The sequence below is a fragment of the Gymnodraco acuticeps genome, unplaced genomic scaffold, assembly GCF_902827175.1.
Source record: "Gymnodraco acuticeps unplaced genomic scaffold, fGymAcu1.1, whole genome shotgun sequence".
In the NCBI taxonomy this organism is placed as follows: Eukaryota; Metazoa; Chordata; class Actinopteri; order Perciformes; family Bathydraconidae; genus Gymnodraco; species Gymnodraco acuticeps.
In genome coordinates this window covers 1,764,339-1,780,909 of record NW_022990224.1, presented here as the reverse complement: position 1 = coordinate 1,780,909, position 16,571 = coordinate 1,764,339, and the positions used below count along the sequence as shown (strand labels likewise).

General features: G+C 44.2%; 1 protein-coding gene across 4 annotated transcripts; it reads right to left on the bottom strand.

Moving 5' to 3' along the window:
* Positions 1–1,969: 1,969 nt before the first annotated feature.
* LOC117547893 (glucoside xylosyltransferase 1-like) lies at positions 1,970–12,535 on the bottom strand. Of its 4 annotated transcripts, XM_034218805.1 has the most exons (8): positions 12,017–12,533; positions 11,378–11,470; positions 10,618–10,801; positions 10,200–10,331; positions 9,863–10,114; positions 9,470–9,593; positions 9,088–9,260; positions 1,970–3,128 (listed from the first exon to the last, which is right to left on the bottom strand). In XM_034218805.1, the coding sequence occupies exons 1-8, from the start codon at positions 12,229–12,231 to the stop codon at positions 2,967–2,969; spliced, it is 1,335 nt and encodes a 444-aa protein (XP_034074696.1). In that variant the 5' UTR covers positions 12,232–12,533; the 3' UTR covers positions 1,970–2,966. The 4 variants fall into 4 exon arrangements, with proteins under 4 accessions (XP_034074696.1, XP_034074698.1, XP_034074697.1 ...); XM_034218807.1 differs by lacking the exon at positions 10,200–10,331 and having other exon boundaries at positions 12,017–12,535; XM_034218806.1 differs by lacking the exon at positions 11,378–11,470.
* Positions 12,536–16,571: the final 4,036 nt, after the last annotated feature.

Sequence of the window (16,571 nt, the reverse complement as noted above, 5' to 3'; positions counted from 1 at the left end):
GATTGGTTGATCAAACTGTCAGTCCAAACGTAAGCTCTCATTCAGTGCAACGGCCAGGGCATTCGATCAAGGATGTAGAATACTTGATTGAAGGACAAGATCTATTGCACGTCCCTCCTCTGTTGCTCTCCCTGAGGTTTCTCCCATTTTTCCCTTTAAACTGTGGGTTTTCTTCTGAAGTTTTTCCTTGTACGATGTGAGGGTCTAAGGACAGAGGGTGTCGTATTGTCATACTGATATTTTGTACAAACTGTAAAGTCCACTGGGACAAATTTAACATTTGTGATATTGGGCTATATAAATAAACATTGATTGATTGATTGCTTTCTTTTCTAACACAAAACCACTGAAATGCGTAGTGCATGGTCCGAGAAGGACAAACAAAACAACGTAACACTGTAATATTACAGATCAACAACACAGATACCATTCTCATTTATTCATTGTATATACATTGTAAGGGAAACTTCTGTGTAGCAATGCAGTGGGAGTCACCGACTCAGGAAAGAGACACGGTAGAGCAGGAGCTTCGATGTCAAACACTGATGGTTTATTTGGAGTTTCGGCCGGAGAATTTACATCACAAGTCACAGCAGTCACGGTGAGACTGCACGGGTGGGTTGCCACGTCAATTCTAAAGAACTCTACCTCAGACCCATGTATTTAGCTAGTTCTGAGAGCATCATCAACATACTGCATAACACCTCTATCAGCTGACGTCAACAGGCAGGAACATAGAATCATAACACAGCAGCCAAGGTTACAAGGTGCGTGTGCTCAGTCAGGACAGTTTGAACTGATAAACTGGGTCAAAGTTATGGGCCTTGGAAAATATTCCACAACATACAGTTTATTTTATTTATATAATTAAATCGATTTTTTGTTTGTTTTATCTGAGTGTTCCAGGGTATTCTCTGAATACCTTGAAGGCCCTGACGGTTCGCCACTGCGAATACTTTATTGTTGTAATGTTTTCCTTTTTTTGAAACACTCTAATGGATATGGACATATTGCCCAAATTACTGTACATTTACTCTCAAAGGTCCCATGTCTTGGCCATTTCTACTGATAATAATTCCATTGTTGAGGTCTACTAGAATATATTTACATTGTTCAATGTTCCAAAATGACATTAGTTTCTCATACAGCATCTCTGTATAGTATGTGTATTCACTCTCTGTCCTAAACAGCTTGTTGGAGCTCCTGCCCCCCCCCCCCCTGTGAGCCCACTGTGCTCTGATTGGTCAGCTCGCCCACTCTGTTCTGATCTGTCCACCACCGTTACAGCGGATCATCAGTGATTATGTGTTACAATGAAAATGACACCAGTAATGACAAACAGATGAGAATGCTGCGTGGGGTCTGGGTGCCGTGTTGGCGGGACGTTGCGGGGCTCGCTGCTGTGAGGAGCGGACAGTGTGAGCTGGATTACTGGTGTCGTCTCCTGGTTGCTGCGTGGGGTCTGCGAGACATCGCAAAACTCAGCCTGAGCCCATGGACGCGGGAAGGGGGGGTGCTGAGAGGGCTGCAGCACCCCCATCTGCGAGTCTCCACTAGCACCCGCACCCCCAAACACGGCGCACCTACAGTAGCGCGCCACAGTTTCGCCGCTGCGAGGCTCCACTAGCACCCCTCCCAGCGCGTCACAGTTTCGCCGCTGAGAGTGTGTGTGAGGAGCTCCACGGATTGGTCCATTGGGTCGTCGTTACGTCACTTGGTTCCCGGAAGAAAACAATGGAAAAAGAGAAATCTCCAACGAGGCGTACTGGGGCAGCATAGACAGGTATTTTCTGTGTTAGAGTTGTACTCGCTACAGGGTGTACTTTGAGGGTTTGTGACTTTGCAGACCGTTTACATGCATAACAAGCTACATAACACACAAGGGGACGGGTGATAACCGGAAAAGCATGACATGGGACCTTTAAAGCAACAAAAGAACATTCCAAACCATATTTAAAGCTCCATCATAATTTTTAAATGGTACAACTTTTCCCAATGTAACCTTAATGCTACAATATTTTTGCATCACAAACAACGTTGAAAATACTTTATAATAAAATATTTATTCCCCATTCATTTTATATATACACTTGAATATCAATGCTGGCTTTTTAGTAATATGTTAAATTCACATATTATTTTGTGTTGATACAATCCTCAATTTTCTAATATCAATAGTGCAATTATTAGCTAGTCGGTGACCCGCTGGCTTGATTGAAAACAAACTGCTCGCTATGTCATTGTACCAGCCATAGTAAAACATGTTCACATAGGTAAAGTAAAACGACTTAATTGCTAATACAATGTACAGTATAATAATTGTACAATCATTCATACCAGAGTATCTTAAATGATAGCCTCATGTAAAGGTTTTAAACATCCAAAGTGCTTCCTGTCACAGATGTCCAACACTAATAAATACTGAATATAATATATATGTATACATGTATTCTTAACAAGTATTTGTTTTGTTAAAACAAAAAGGAAGACTCAAGTGTAACTATTAAGTACCTTCAAAAACGACAATAACCCTTATCCATGATATACTGCAGTGACAAAAGGCTGTATGCAAACTTATATTAAAACAAATCTGATAAAATACTTTAACTAAAAGTACCTGCTGCAATTTCCCCAAAGATATAACACAATTGTACAAAATGATTTTTGGTTATTTCTCAAAAGTGTCAGTGCATTTTCCACCAAGGCAGGAAAGCATTTGTAATTGGACAGATATGTACAATCATTGGCTTCATTTAAGAATAAAATAAATATAACCTGTACCACAGAATACCCTAACCCATTTCAAGTCTTGATGTGCAGTTTGTAAATGCAATGCATGATGGTTCAGTGTTGACCTGAGTCTGTTTGTCATCCAGCTCAATGTCTCCACAGGAGTGTCTTACATCCAAGCCTCTACTTCCAGAGACACTGATGAGGATATCAATGATATTGGAGGGATGTCCTGTTCATCTTCTCTGCGTGACTTCTTGTTGGACAGACAGGATGCTCTGTTTTAACTTCTTTGTAAACAGGTGACTGGCTCTTCCACAGTACGAGTTTGTGGTGGTCAGAAGTGAGGCTTCCAGCGGCTGAAGCAGTGAGGTCTCCATGTTCTCACCAAATGGGTACTGGGACGAAGAGAAACATGAGCAGGTATTAGATGTCTAATTTCAGATCTTACTATACATGTTTTACTATTGCATTACAGATTTATACATCCAATGTTATGTGTCTTCAACGTCAGCTCTTTTCCTGCTCCTGACATAATAATAATAATCTTTATTTGTATAGCACCTTTCATACAACAAGTGCAGTCCAAAGCACATAGACATTTCACAGAAAATGTATATCACACAGAATACAGATACCAGTAAAAGACATAAAAACAAACAAAAAATTGCATAGAGTAGACATATATGCAAAATACAATTAGATTAAAGGTAAAACAATGGAGGACAGTGCAAATTCAACACACAATCAGGGGCCTCATTTATAACGCCGTGTGTAGGATTCACGTGGGAAGGTTGCTTACGTAGTAGAAATCCAAAAAATAGGTACAGAAATGTTCCGACATTTCCCGATTCACCAAACATTGCGTACCGGCGAGGAAAGTGCGTACGGCACTTCCTACGCCGGTTTCCCTTTATAAATGACAATCGACTCGAAATGCGGTGCAGCTTTTGTGGGCTTCACGTAACGCCCATATTTGCCTATAAATAGTCAAAGAAACGCCCATTCATTCATTCTGACTGACTTTATGAAGAAGATCGCAGGAAATGACGACAGAACAGCTAAAAAATACATCTCACACCGTGTCAGATTTTGGTTATTTTAGGGAGGTCGAGATAATGGTCCGAAAAAGGTTAATGACAAAAAAAATACACATAGCCTTCCTCAGGTAGTGTGTTTGTACGGGGGACAGGAGACACCCCCTTGATGAGAAACTGTAAGAAATGATCGGGGAATCCCTCCGGAGTGGAGTCATGACGACTGGATCTGAATTATGTTTTTGTATTTGGTGGTTTGTGTCCCAGCTGTCGATCAGCTGTGCGCAGTGTCTCCACTGCAGCCTGTGCATCTCAACCCCCCGCAGCAACTCTATATCCACCAGTTAAAGGAAATACCACTAATGTGTTGTTATATTAGCTATACAATTGACTACATATGGTGTTCTTAGTTTCCATACCTCCTGTGTTTTACGAGCGACTTATCAAGTCTTGGCAAACGGCATAAAACACGATTAAACGTGATAGTATATAAAACCATGCTCGTATCTACAACCTATAGAAATGCAAAACGGCGTCAGTTTAGACGTAATTCTGTTCTTCTGCTTACCGCATAATTTATGAGAAAACATTTCATAACATTAGCACAACATATTCGAGGTGGTTTTAAATAACATATCCGTATTTATTTATTTCTCCAAGTGATTGCCTTTAATCAATTTGTGAAAATGAATTCTTCATATATGATAAATGAGAGGTAACATTTTATTTATGGTATTATTTCCACACATTTCTCTCCATTCTTCCTTCTGCCAACGGTGTCGCAGTTTCTCGTCTCTCCCGTTTTTGTGCTAAGTGCGTACGGATGGGTTAGAGTTTGCGTGGAGGACCGCACATTTTCCCGTCAAGTTAGTATTTTATAAATCGCAAACATTGTGTAGAAACTGGCGTACGCCATTTTTTGAGCATATATCCCTTTATAAATGAGGCCCCTGGTCACAGGTTAAAATGCATCGCAATACATTGAGTAAGTGCAGCATAGAGCAGGAGTTTGCTTCCTAAAAGGCTATATTATATTATTATTTTTTAAGACTTCCACCAAGTTGGCTTCCCGGATGCCTACAGGTATTTGGTTCCACAGCTTTGGGGAATAGTTAATGAAAGCTGCGTCACCAAACGTCTTTTTGCCGCTGTTTTTTGGAACTTGGAACTTTTGGACTTTTGAACTTTTGGAACTTCCAGCAGCAGAGGATCGCAGTGTTCTTGATGGCTTGTAGCTTACAAGGGAGTTATTAATAATAATGTAACTTGGACCTTGCGCATTAAGGACCTTATACAGTGGGGCAAAAAAGTATTTAGTCAGCCACCAATTGTGCAATTTCTCCCACTTAAAAAGATGAGAGAGGCCTGTAATTTTCATCCTAGGTACACTTCAACTATGAGAGACAAAATGAGAAAAACAAAAAAAATCCAGAAAATCACATTGTCTGATTTTTAAAGAATTTATTTGCAAATTATGGTGGAAAATAAGTATTTGGTCAATAACAAAAGTTCATCTCAATACTTTGTTATATACCCTTTGTTGGCAATGACAGAGGTCAAACGTTTTCTGTAAGTCTTCACAAGGTTTTCACATACTGTTGCTGGTATTTTGGCCCATTCCTCCATGCAGATCTCCTCTAGAGCAGTGATGTTTTGGGGCTGTCGCTGGGCAACACGGACTTTCAACTCCCTCCAAAGATTTTCTATGGGGTTGAGATCTGGAGACTGGCTAGGCCACTCCAGGACCTTGAAATGCTTCTTACGAAGCCACTCCTTCATTGCCCGGGCGGTGTGTTTGGGATCATTGTCATGCTGAATGACCCAGCCACGTTTCATCTTCAATGCCCTTGCTGATGGAAGGAGGTTGTCACACAAAATCTCACGATACATGGCCCCATTCATTATTTCCTTTACACGGATCAGTCGTCCTGGTCCCTTTGCAGAAAAACAGCCCCAAAGCATGATGTTTCCACCCCCATGTTTCACAGTAGGTATGGTGTCCTTTGGATGCAACTCAGCATTCTTTCTCCTCCAAACACGTCTAGTTGAGTTTTTACCAAAAAGTTCTATTTTGGTTTCATCTGACCATATGACATTCTCCCAATCCTCTTCTGGATCATCTAAATGCTCTCCAGCAAACTTCAGACGGGCCTGGACATGTACTGGCTTAAGCAGGGGGACACGTCTGGCACTGCAGGATTTGAGTTCCTGGCGGCGTAGTGTGTTACTGATGGTAGCCTTTGTTACTTTGGTCCCAGCTCTCTGCAGGTCATTGACTAGGTCCCCCCGTGTGGTTCTGGGATTTTTGCTCACCGTTCTTGTGATCATTTTGACCCCACGGGGTGAGATCTTGCGTGGAGCCCCAGATCGAGGGAGATTATCAGTGGTCTTGTATGTCTTCCATTTTCTAATAATTGCTCCCACAGTTGATTTCTTCACACTAAGCTGCTTACCTATTGCAGATTCAGTCTTCCCAGCCTGGTGCAGGTCTACAATTGTGTTTCTGGTGTCCTTTGACAGCTCTTTGGTCTTGGCCATAGTGGAGTTTGGAGTGTGACTGTTTGAGGTTGTGGACAGGTGTCTTTTATACTGATAACGAGTTCAAACAGGTGCCATTAATACAGTTAACAAGTGGAGGACAGAGGAGGCTCTTAAAGAAGAAGTTACATGTCTGTGAGAGCCAGAAATCTTGTTTGTTTGTAGGTGACCAAATACTTATTTTACCGAGGAATTTACCAATTAATTCATTAAAAATCCTACAATGTGATTTCCTGGATTCTTTCCCCCCATTTTGTCTCTCATAGTTGAAGTGTACCTAGGATGAAAATTACAGGCCTCTCACATCTTTTTAAGTGGGAGAACTTGCGCAATTGGTGGCTGACTAAATACTTTTTTGCCCCACTGTATGTCAGGAGGAGGACCTTAAAATCAATCCTAAAGGAAACAGGAAGCCAGTGCAGAGCGGCTAGAACTGGGGTAATGTGTTCTCTCATGACACATGATTTAAGAAAGACTCAAAACATGCTTTAAAAAAACAAACAAACAGAAATATGTTTTTTATGTTTACAACTGTTGCATGCTGTAACAGCCATGATGGGACAATAAGAACTGTGTTAAAATCACACAAATTAAGTGCCACATTTATCACTGTCACTTCAAGACAATAACATTCTGCATTTGTTTCATAACTGTCAATTCAGAGTGTGTTGGGATGATGAATATCTATCGCCACACGCTGTAAGAATGGGCTCAGTAAGGCGTAACATTGCTGGTGGTTACTACAGCTGCAGCATTCCAGATCTGCTTCATTGTTGGATGCTTTTTTTGTCCCCAAGTGAAGAGCAAAGATAACACTTCCATCTCTTCAGCTAGTTAATATACGCAGCTAAGGCTTTTGTCACATAGATAATGTAAATAAGAATGCAGGGTTTCTTTTTGTATCGAGGTACACCCTTCTTTTACTGCTCTAGTAAATAATAAAATCACTATTTTACAGCATCTCATTTGATTCCAGTTTGGCCAAGCATTAGGTAACTCCAAGCTTTCACACTTTCTTTATTATCTTTCATATACTGCAGCAGGCAATAAAGCACCATTTACAGTCTCCTATCGATTTTTATGTGGATGTTGCTGGTGCGTTGTCCACACAGCCATCATGATGTCTCAAACTAGCATCAGCACTAAAATGTTTACAACTCTTCTGTGGGCTTGGCTGCGTAATGGCTGTGCCCTTTATTGCGCGCTCCTCTGCTGGCTGGGCGAGCCGGCCGTGGGAGCGGGGCTGACTAAGGAGCTCTTGGTGAGATGGAAATGAGAGTTTCCTCCAGAATTGCCTGCTCCAGGCTTTAGGAAGCTGTCCTCAAAGGACTGAGTGGGAACAAAGTGGGAGGGGGCCTGAGGAGCTGGAGCAACAGGAAGCACTGATAAAAGCTTCAAAATGTAACAACAGAGGATGAAACGCTCTTCAGTTAGGCCTTCTCCTCTCATAATAATACAACAAAGCCCTGTATCTTACATTTATCTACTTAATACAGAAAGTGGATTATGATTACTTATGGCAAAACACAGCACTCCTCCGCCTCCTGAAATCAGGTGCAGTCTGGTTTGTGCCGTCTGGGATGCCGTATGCTTGTTTGTGCTGTCAGAGAGACTGATGGAGGCATGAGGGCCGAATGCCCCATAATGAAGCCCGCTCGTTTACTTAATGGCTGAGAACATTGCCCGCACTGATAGTGGCCAGGTTGGGCCTGTGGCGGTAATGGATGGAGACCGGCTAATGAAGCTTCCCCTACTCCCCCGATTACTGCCTGCATGTTGACCGGTGCGCTGAAATCAACTTGAGCAGATCGAAGCAGAGGCGCCCAGCAGTGAGAGAGCTCTTCAGCTGACTTGCTATAGCTTATTGATGATGAATGAGCCGTGGACTTTTAAGCTCCAAAAGCTGAAACCCATACTAGATTTGAGAGATTTCATACTTTTTTCTGGCTTGTTTTTAAAAACATCAGAAATGTAGGGTGTCATACAAACCTTAGAATGCTAAAGTGTTTAGAGTATATAGAAGGCGTTAAGAAGAAGCCAGAACTCACCAGCTGTTCATAGTGAAATCCGGCCAACGCACAAGAGGAAGATATTAAAGGATGAGTGTGGTGATTCTATATTTTTCTAATTGTCAACAAATCAAATGAAAGAACCCATGAATTCCTCCAGCTAACAAGAATTGTCTGTGGGTCCCAATTCTCATATAGCTTACCTCTGTGTGCCATAGCCCATCAATGAGCAACACAGTTTTGCTAGCTGACAAGTTTCTTCACTTCATGAATTTTAGTGTTTTAGCTGACAACATGTAAAGCAAGCATTCCAGATGGCCAAAGCCGAGCAAGGAGGGGGGGGGGGGGCGGGGGTAGGCAGATTTGTCTGGCTTGGGAGAGAAAAGAAAGGAGGACGGAAATGTTTAACAGGCTATTGATTAAGCATTGGTGGATGGAAGCATCTATGAGAGCAAAGCATTGACCTGGAGTGCCTATCGATAATTTAATGACAAGAAAATGGTTTTCCAAATAGTCTGTTCAACCCACACAACTGCCCTCTAAAAAAGAAAGAGGCACCAGAAAGAAAGTCTATAAAAATGATCGCTTCCCCTGGAACAAACAAAGCCATGATTTCTAACAATAACTCACTTTACATTATGTTATCCAATTATCAGTTGGAAGAAAACACATACTCAAAGTCAGGAATCCTTTGCAAAATGTGGGGATTGTTAACAAATAAGAAACCACAAGTTGTGTCATTTACTGTAGGGGCTCAGAGAGGCCGTCTCTACCTTTTGGATGGCCTCGTAGACGGCTCGAAATGCAGGCTGCTTGTCATTATGGTAAACTCCCCTGTTACCATGGAGAATGAAGACACCTTCTTGATCAGCCTGTTGACAGTTGCTGCCATAGATACAGTGGTCTGGACGGTAGTTCCACTGGCAGGGGAACACATAGAGGCTTTCTGTAAAAAGTAGGAGAACTTTATTTTGTTGATGAGGACTGTGAATAAACTGGGTTTATCCAATTAGAACCTATTACAAACCCTCACATATACTTGTATATTTCATTTTAAATATACAAATCAACACACTTAAGTAAAGACTTGTTTGTTTCCTGAAACAACATAACTTTCATGACTAGAAATAATCTTTTATATGTAATTGCACAAACCTGGGTTATGGTGAAAGATGATGTTAAGAAGATCCTGGTCACCCCAAGTGATATTGAGTTTATACTTCTGGAGAAGGGGCATCAGAATTTCCTCCCACTTCAGTGGAACTGTTGTCATGTCATTCTGGAAGTAAAAATACATGGTTATTGCGATGGTTTACAAAGGAACAACAAGAGTGACCTCTGCTGGTCAATCTTGGTTGTTCAGCTGAAGCTAAAGTCCCGTTTAGTATTCTATTTTTCAATGATCCCCAGACCCTTCAATGATTACTGTATGTAAAAGTGTTGATTTAATATGACTGGATAAAAACAGCATATTACTCCAAATACTGGTACAATACATTGGCAACAGCACATGGCAAAAGCTGACAGTAGCCAAAAATCTACACCTACCTTAAAATATTTCTCCCTGAGGCGCGTCATGTTCATGAGCATGACTCCTGAGTTGATGCCTGTCTTGCCATAGTAAGGATGTCGGGCAAAACGGTTGTACCAGCCGATGCGTGGCTCCTCGTGCTCCGGAGCCATGGCAGCTAAGTGACTGGAATCAAACTGAGAAAGAAGAGCCCAGATATCCTCTACTGGCTGCAAAAAAATGATATCCGTGTCCACATAGAGCAAAGAATCCACCTCCTTCAGAATCAGCTGGAAAACAGACCACAAAAACATTTGTGAAAACATTTAGCAAATGGGTAATAGTTATAAGCATGAAGGATTAGCTGAGATGTACAGGCAGGAAGAGTCTCTGAGAGGCACAAGGTTTGAAGAGCTTCTTCCACTCCTTTGCATTCTCCTCAGGAAAAGTGATAGGGTAGATGGTGAAGTTAAACTTAGTCTGAGCTGTCCTGGGCCAGGAGTCCAGCTTTAAGAAAAGATATGCACAAAGAAAGATTGTAATCCACACATATTCCCATTTAAAACATGTACTTAACTAGTTTTCTTGATAAAAAGGGTTTTACTTTTATGCCAAAAAGTAATGGTTGCAATAATTCTTTAGTGTGCTTCTCTTTACACCAGAAGACAAAGGCTTAAGACATTGTTGAGACAGATTTAGATATATCTGGGCTATTGCTATTACTTTGTAAAACCTGAAAATGAATACAAAAGTACATGAAAGTTCTGGTGTTGTTTTTGGAAAAGATACTCACAGCATTTTTGAAGGGCTCATGTAGATCATCCTCAGCAAAGACGTAAAAGTGCAGAGGCTTTTTGCTTAAGAGAACAGCAGACTTCAACATGGTGAGAGTCTCCTCTAACCTGGTGCCACAGGCCACCACAGCCACGTGACTTCTCTCATCACCATGATGCTTTCCTGGAGAGCTGGACCTCTCTCTAAGAACCAAGACACACAAACAAAACAGTCATCATCAACCCCAACTTGTACATACAACAGCATGGCTACAGTGACAGGTGCAGGAGAGAGAACAACTAATGTAGATATCACCAGGCTCAGCTGACTGTTGTTCAGCCCTGTAGGATTGGAAATGTCATTGTGTTTAATGAAGGGCTTCACATGAGGACTATCGCCAGTGCTTTTAGTTGCCATCAAGCACTCCTTGTAAACGACTAATTACTAAGTACTACTACTAGCACACATTTCAAAGAACACTTTGCCAATATTCAATCATATCTCTGTCAATATGTCATAAAATGGCAAGGCCACATACACAACTATGATGGACAATTGTAGTCAGGGACTCGGTTGTCAGCATGTTGGATCTCTCAACTCCTTGTATTTATGACTTAAAGCTCATTACTAGTTTCAATGGTACATTTTGATTGCAGCAATAGGCCCAGTGTTTACTCTGAAATGTGTACAGGAAGGAGGGGAAAGTTGTTAGTTAAAGTCTACGAATTATAAAGAATCTAATGGAAGCTTTTTAAAGAGGTGCTCAAAACCAGTCATACCTAAGAGATGATTCCAATAAGCAGTTCACTCCACACACATCAGCAGGCAGTCTCCAATATGGATTCCAGTAAGAAACCGACAATGATTTACACCTGACAGAATGAAAACATGATATTTTGTTTCCTTAACGATACATTAATCAAACATACTTTGGGATTAGATCATAGACAGTATATAATAGGATTAGATCTACCTCCTACCTACGGTTAATTGTTTAACAGGTGGCCGTTCTATAAATCCAGAAAAAAGCTAATGAGGGATACAATCGATTAGCTAGCAATTGCAAGTAATGTTAGAGGATAATCACTTATCTAACTAGCTAACTGGTGGTAGATTTCAGATACAAGACAGACATTGTCAACACATACCGCTGCTATAGACTGTAGTTATAAAATAGCATGATGAGTACGCGTGCTATATTTTCAATGTATCCAGCTAAGGCTAAATTGCTAACCAGTTTTTACGACTTAACGTCAGATTTAGAAGTCTTTTCAACATTGTGATTGTAACCATATGATTTCGGTTATAGTCACGCTAACTTTATTCCAAGTGCAAATGTAGCTAAAGCTAACTAATAGCTCTATTATGCGATCACTAATGCACTTAATTAATGCTAAGTGATTAGCTAGCTAAGCTACCTGTCAAGCCCTTCTTCATGGTCTCGGCCTGCTAGTCCTGGCCTTTTCCTGAGAAGGTGGCCGTCGTCATGACTGCGCCCGCCGGGTATCCCCTGCTCTTTTAGGCCCCAGCCATCTCTGTCCTCCAAGGTGGAGGCTAGCTGGTTGAACACATACACCAGTGAAAAGAAAATGAAGACCATGCACAGGAGAAATGCCTGAAGATAGCATCGCATTTTGCGTTTCAATTTGCATGCTCTAACGGAACATTTTGGTGGATTTTTAGCTACAATCTGAGGTGCTACCAGGTAACTAATCAATCGTAAATCAAGTCAGAAGCTAAACCGAAGAGCACGGTCGGTGTTTACAGTTTTCCGCCCCACCCACATATGGTACACGTGTTTGGCGTTTGATCAGTCACCTGTCAGTCTATGGATGAAATAACAGTTGTATCATTAAGTCTTCAAAAGTAAAAGTATTGTAACGGACTGGTTATAATGTTGATGTTTGATGTGTTTCTTTGCATTTTACAGAGTGTCAGTGAACGTGCCACTGTTTTGATGGACGGTTCTTGTGACCTGTAGCTGTGGGGTTGGGTGGGAGAGTGTTGTCTGGTTGGTTGGGGCTGGAAGAGGGAGGTTCCTGGGGAGAGAGACGCGGGAAGCTAGGAGAGAGCTAGCGGGACACGTGACGTGATTGTTTTGGCGTGGTTACGGCCAACAGTAACCTGTGATCTATATTATAAATTCCCGGATAAAGGACAAACTAAGCCTCCCTGTGTTCCTGTAGCGAGACGCTACATTTGGTGTCCGGAGTAAGAGTTCAACTCGGATTAACGGCAGCTAACTAGTGGCGTGCTACAGTGATTGCTGCCATACAGCCTACAGTTTCCATCTCGGTGAGAACATGTCGCGGCCCGTCCACACAGCGGCGTGCGTTGAAGCTTCCAACGCTTCTGCCCATTCACTTTGAATGGGGTGACGTCACTTTTAGCCGAACTGCATTTTGGGAAGCGACGTGGAGCGTTGCTGGCGTTGCTCGCTTCAAAAGTTGAGCAATGTTCAACTTTTGGCGCCTCGGCAGAAGCGTCAGCCAATGAAATCCCGTTTATGCAAATCTGCCAGTACAAGCGCTAGCCAATCAAACCGCGTGTATGCTGGGAGAGACTACGCAGGTCATTTCCTCATATTCCAAAAAATGGAGGGAAAATTCATTATAGCGGTAGTGAATCACCCGGTGCTGTATGATCAGTCTCTGTTCATCTACCGGGATACAAACCGGAGGAGCGAGGCATGGAGGGAGGTGGCAGAGACAGTGGGTGAAACTGGTAGGTTTTCGCCGGTTTGGGGATTTTATATCCAGTTTACTTCGTTTTAACATTGCTATTGCTTTGTATGTCGGGGGCGAGAGATTCATGTGATTGGTTGTTGGTCGCGTTGCACCTGCACAAACCCCCACCCTGCCGACCCTGGACCCTAGCCTTCACCCAGTCATTGCTGCAGAACCTGTCGCAGATGAGAGAGTTTCGGCAGTGACAGATGTCTGGCAGAGAAACTCTGATGGACTAACTCCCAATGAGCAGAACCTGCTGCTGCAGCTCTTGCTGGAATTCAAAGACTGTTTTTCACTGTCTGAGGCCGATGTTGGCCGGACAGATCTCATCGAACACAACATCGACACTGGAGATGCACAGCCCATTAGAATGAGACCACGACGCCTCCCTCTGGACAGACAAGCTGCAGCAGATAAAGCACTGGTGGAGATGCAACGGGCTGGACTCATCGAACCCTCCAACAGCCCCTGGGCCGCTCCAGTAGTCATGGTTCCCAAGAAAAAGAAGGAGGACTTTTGGTTCCGCGTAGACTTCAGACCGCTCAATAAAGTGACCAAGAAGGACCTATACCCCCTTCCTCGCATCGATGAGGCACTCGATACAGTGGCAGGGTCTTCCTGGTTCTCCTCCCTGGATCAGCGCAGCGGATATTGGCAGGTCCCCCTTGCCCTTGAGGCCAGACAGAAAACAGCCTTCATCACCAACGGGGGTTTATGGCAGTTTAAAGTTCTCCCATTCGGCCTCTGTAATGCCCCTGCCACGTTTGAGAGGCTTATGGACCAGGTGCTGGCAGACATCCCCCGCCATGAGTGTGTTGTTTACCTAGACGACATCCTCGTCCATGGGAAATCCTTCGAATATAGCTCTCGGGGCCCTCAAACGTGTGCTGGTGAGAGTGGCTGGAGCAGGACTGAAATTGCACCCCCAGAAGTGCTGTTTCGTGAAGCGTGAGGTGACTTTTCTCGGTCACAGGCTAACGGAGGGCGGTGTCTGCACCATGGGAGAGAAGGGGCAGGCTGTGAAGGACTGGCCCACCCCCAGCTCTGTGCAGGACCTGAAGAGCTTCCTGGGCCTGTCCTCCTACTACAGGAGGTTTGTGAAAGGGTTCTCCTGCATACCTGCACCGCTGTTCCGCCTGTTACAGAAATGAGAGGTGTTTTCATGGACAGTGGAGTGTCAGGCAGCATTTGCTTTACTACAGGAAGTCCTAGTGGAGACACCGATCCTCTTCCCCCCTGACCCCACCCTTCCCTTCATCCTCGACACCGATGCCAGCAACAGTGGAGCAGGAGCCATGCTGGCCCAGGTGACACCAGAAGGAGAGAGAGTAGTGGCCTACTATAGCAGAACATTCAACAAAGCTGAACGCCACTACTGTGTCACCAGACGGGAACTGCTTGCTGTGGTCAGCGCCATCCGGCACTTCAAGTACTACCTAGGGGGCCTCCACTTCACAGTCCGGACTGATCACTCTGCCTTACAGTGGCTCATGTCCTTCAAAGAACCAGAAGGCCAGCTGGCAAGCTGGATTGAAGATTTACAAGCATATGACTTCACCATAATTCACAGACCTGGCGTGCAGCACGGCAACGCTGATATACTCTCCCGCCGCCCCTGCTACAGTGATGACTGCCGCTACTGCGTGAAGAGAGAGATACAGGAGAGGGAATGTCTACAGGTTGAGGTGATATGTGCGACGGTGGGACCAGTCGCGCATCAACTGACCATGGACATTTAGCTGTAGATGCTGCCTAATGGAGGAAGAATCAGGAGGGGGATGTGGACATCAGGCCGGTAACCGCTTGGGTGGCTGCACAACACAAACCCCGGTGGGAACAGGTCTCTGAGTTTTCTCGTGCCACTAAAGGGCTATGGTCAATGTTTGAAGCCCTGCGCCTGTGTGATGGAGTGCTGCAGAGGGGGTGGAAGGAACCGGCTGCAGGAGAGACACGGTGGCAGGATGCCAGGAAACTCCAGGAACGGTTGCAGTCTGCTCACGACTTTGCCAGGCGCCAGTTACAGAGTGCAGGGGCGAGGCAGAAGAGGAACTACGACGTGCATGCTAGAGGACGGCATTTCAGTGCAAGCGAGTTGGTCTGGGTGTATAACCCACAGAGGAAGAAGGGCAGATGCCCAAAGCTGGACAGCAACTGGGAAGGGCCCTGCAGGGTTCTGGAGAGACTGAGTGAGGTCGTCTACAGGGTCCAACTGAAGCGGAGAGGGAGAATAGTTGCTCTTCACCGGGACAGGTTGGCACCCTATCGGGGTACAGCGACACCACTAGGATCAGGTGGTGAGACACAGGGGGCTAGGGACACTGTTCTTTCTTCTTCCCAACCCCCCTCTCACCTTGCCTGGTTCTCCACAACCTGGACCTTTTTTCCCTTGCCCTACTCTGGGCCCCACGGTGGGCCTGTCTCCCCCTGCCGCAGACCAGGCACGGCCGCAGAGAAATCGCAGACCCCCCTAACCACCTGAGGGGTTGAGGAACTTGACGCTCGTCAACTATCAGCAGGAGGGCGGGGGAGCCTCGCTGCGGGGAAGCAGACCTGTCAGCGCAACTTACATGATGCCGAATTTAACAAACACATTTAAATAATTGGTTTAAACGGCATAATAATAAGGACGATCGTCCGTTCTGTGATTCTCCAGAGCACACATGTTATGATATTAGGGTCATGTAGAGTGAGATGAGATCGCTGTCCCTTTAAGAGAGAGAGAGAGAGAGAGGTGTGGCTTGTGCATGTGTGTTTGTGGATGGTAGAGCGACAGTGAGAGAATCTATGGAGAGAAGGTGTGTATGTTTCTGGAAGTGAAACGAGGAAGCAGAAAAACAGAGGTCTGTGATGTATTCTGCCCTCCTCGACTACGGTCTGGGAACCGACAGGAAAGTTCAACACACAGATGGCCAGTCCGCCCCTTTGTAGCATATTATTTCGATGAGAGATGAGCAGATCGCCACTGGGCTTTCAACTAAATACACAGCCACGCAAAAACTGCGGCATTTGTACAGCTCCTTATGGGTACTGCAATCTGTGAAGTGCTTTCCTCCGTGGTGAAACTATCAGCGCTGCACCACGGAGGAAAGTGGCAGAAAGTCACCTGGAGTTAAAGAGAGCGGGGCTGCGTTGCGTGCATGGCTTCCTTCTGCAGGTAACGGAGAGATGCGCTCTGGCGGCTGTCTCGTTCAGGATCCGAAAATACAATTTAAATATTTTTGCACACTTATTCCTAGTGTGCCAC

Coding starts and splice junctions, on each gene's coding strand:
- LOC117547893 (XM_034218805.1), bottom strand. CDS start 12,231: ATGCGATGCTATCTTCAGGCATTTCTCCTGTGCATGGTCTTCATTTTC. Junction 10,802..11,377: donor TTATTGGAATCATCTCTTAG/GTATGACTGGTT, acceptor CTTGGTTCTTAG/AGAGAGGTCCAGCTCTCCAG. Junction 10,115..10,199: donor CTCAGAGACTCTTCCTGCCT/GTACATCTCAGC, acceptor TCTGTTTTCCAG/CTGATTCTGAAGGAGGTGGA.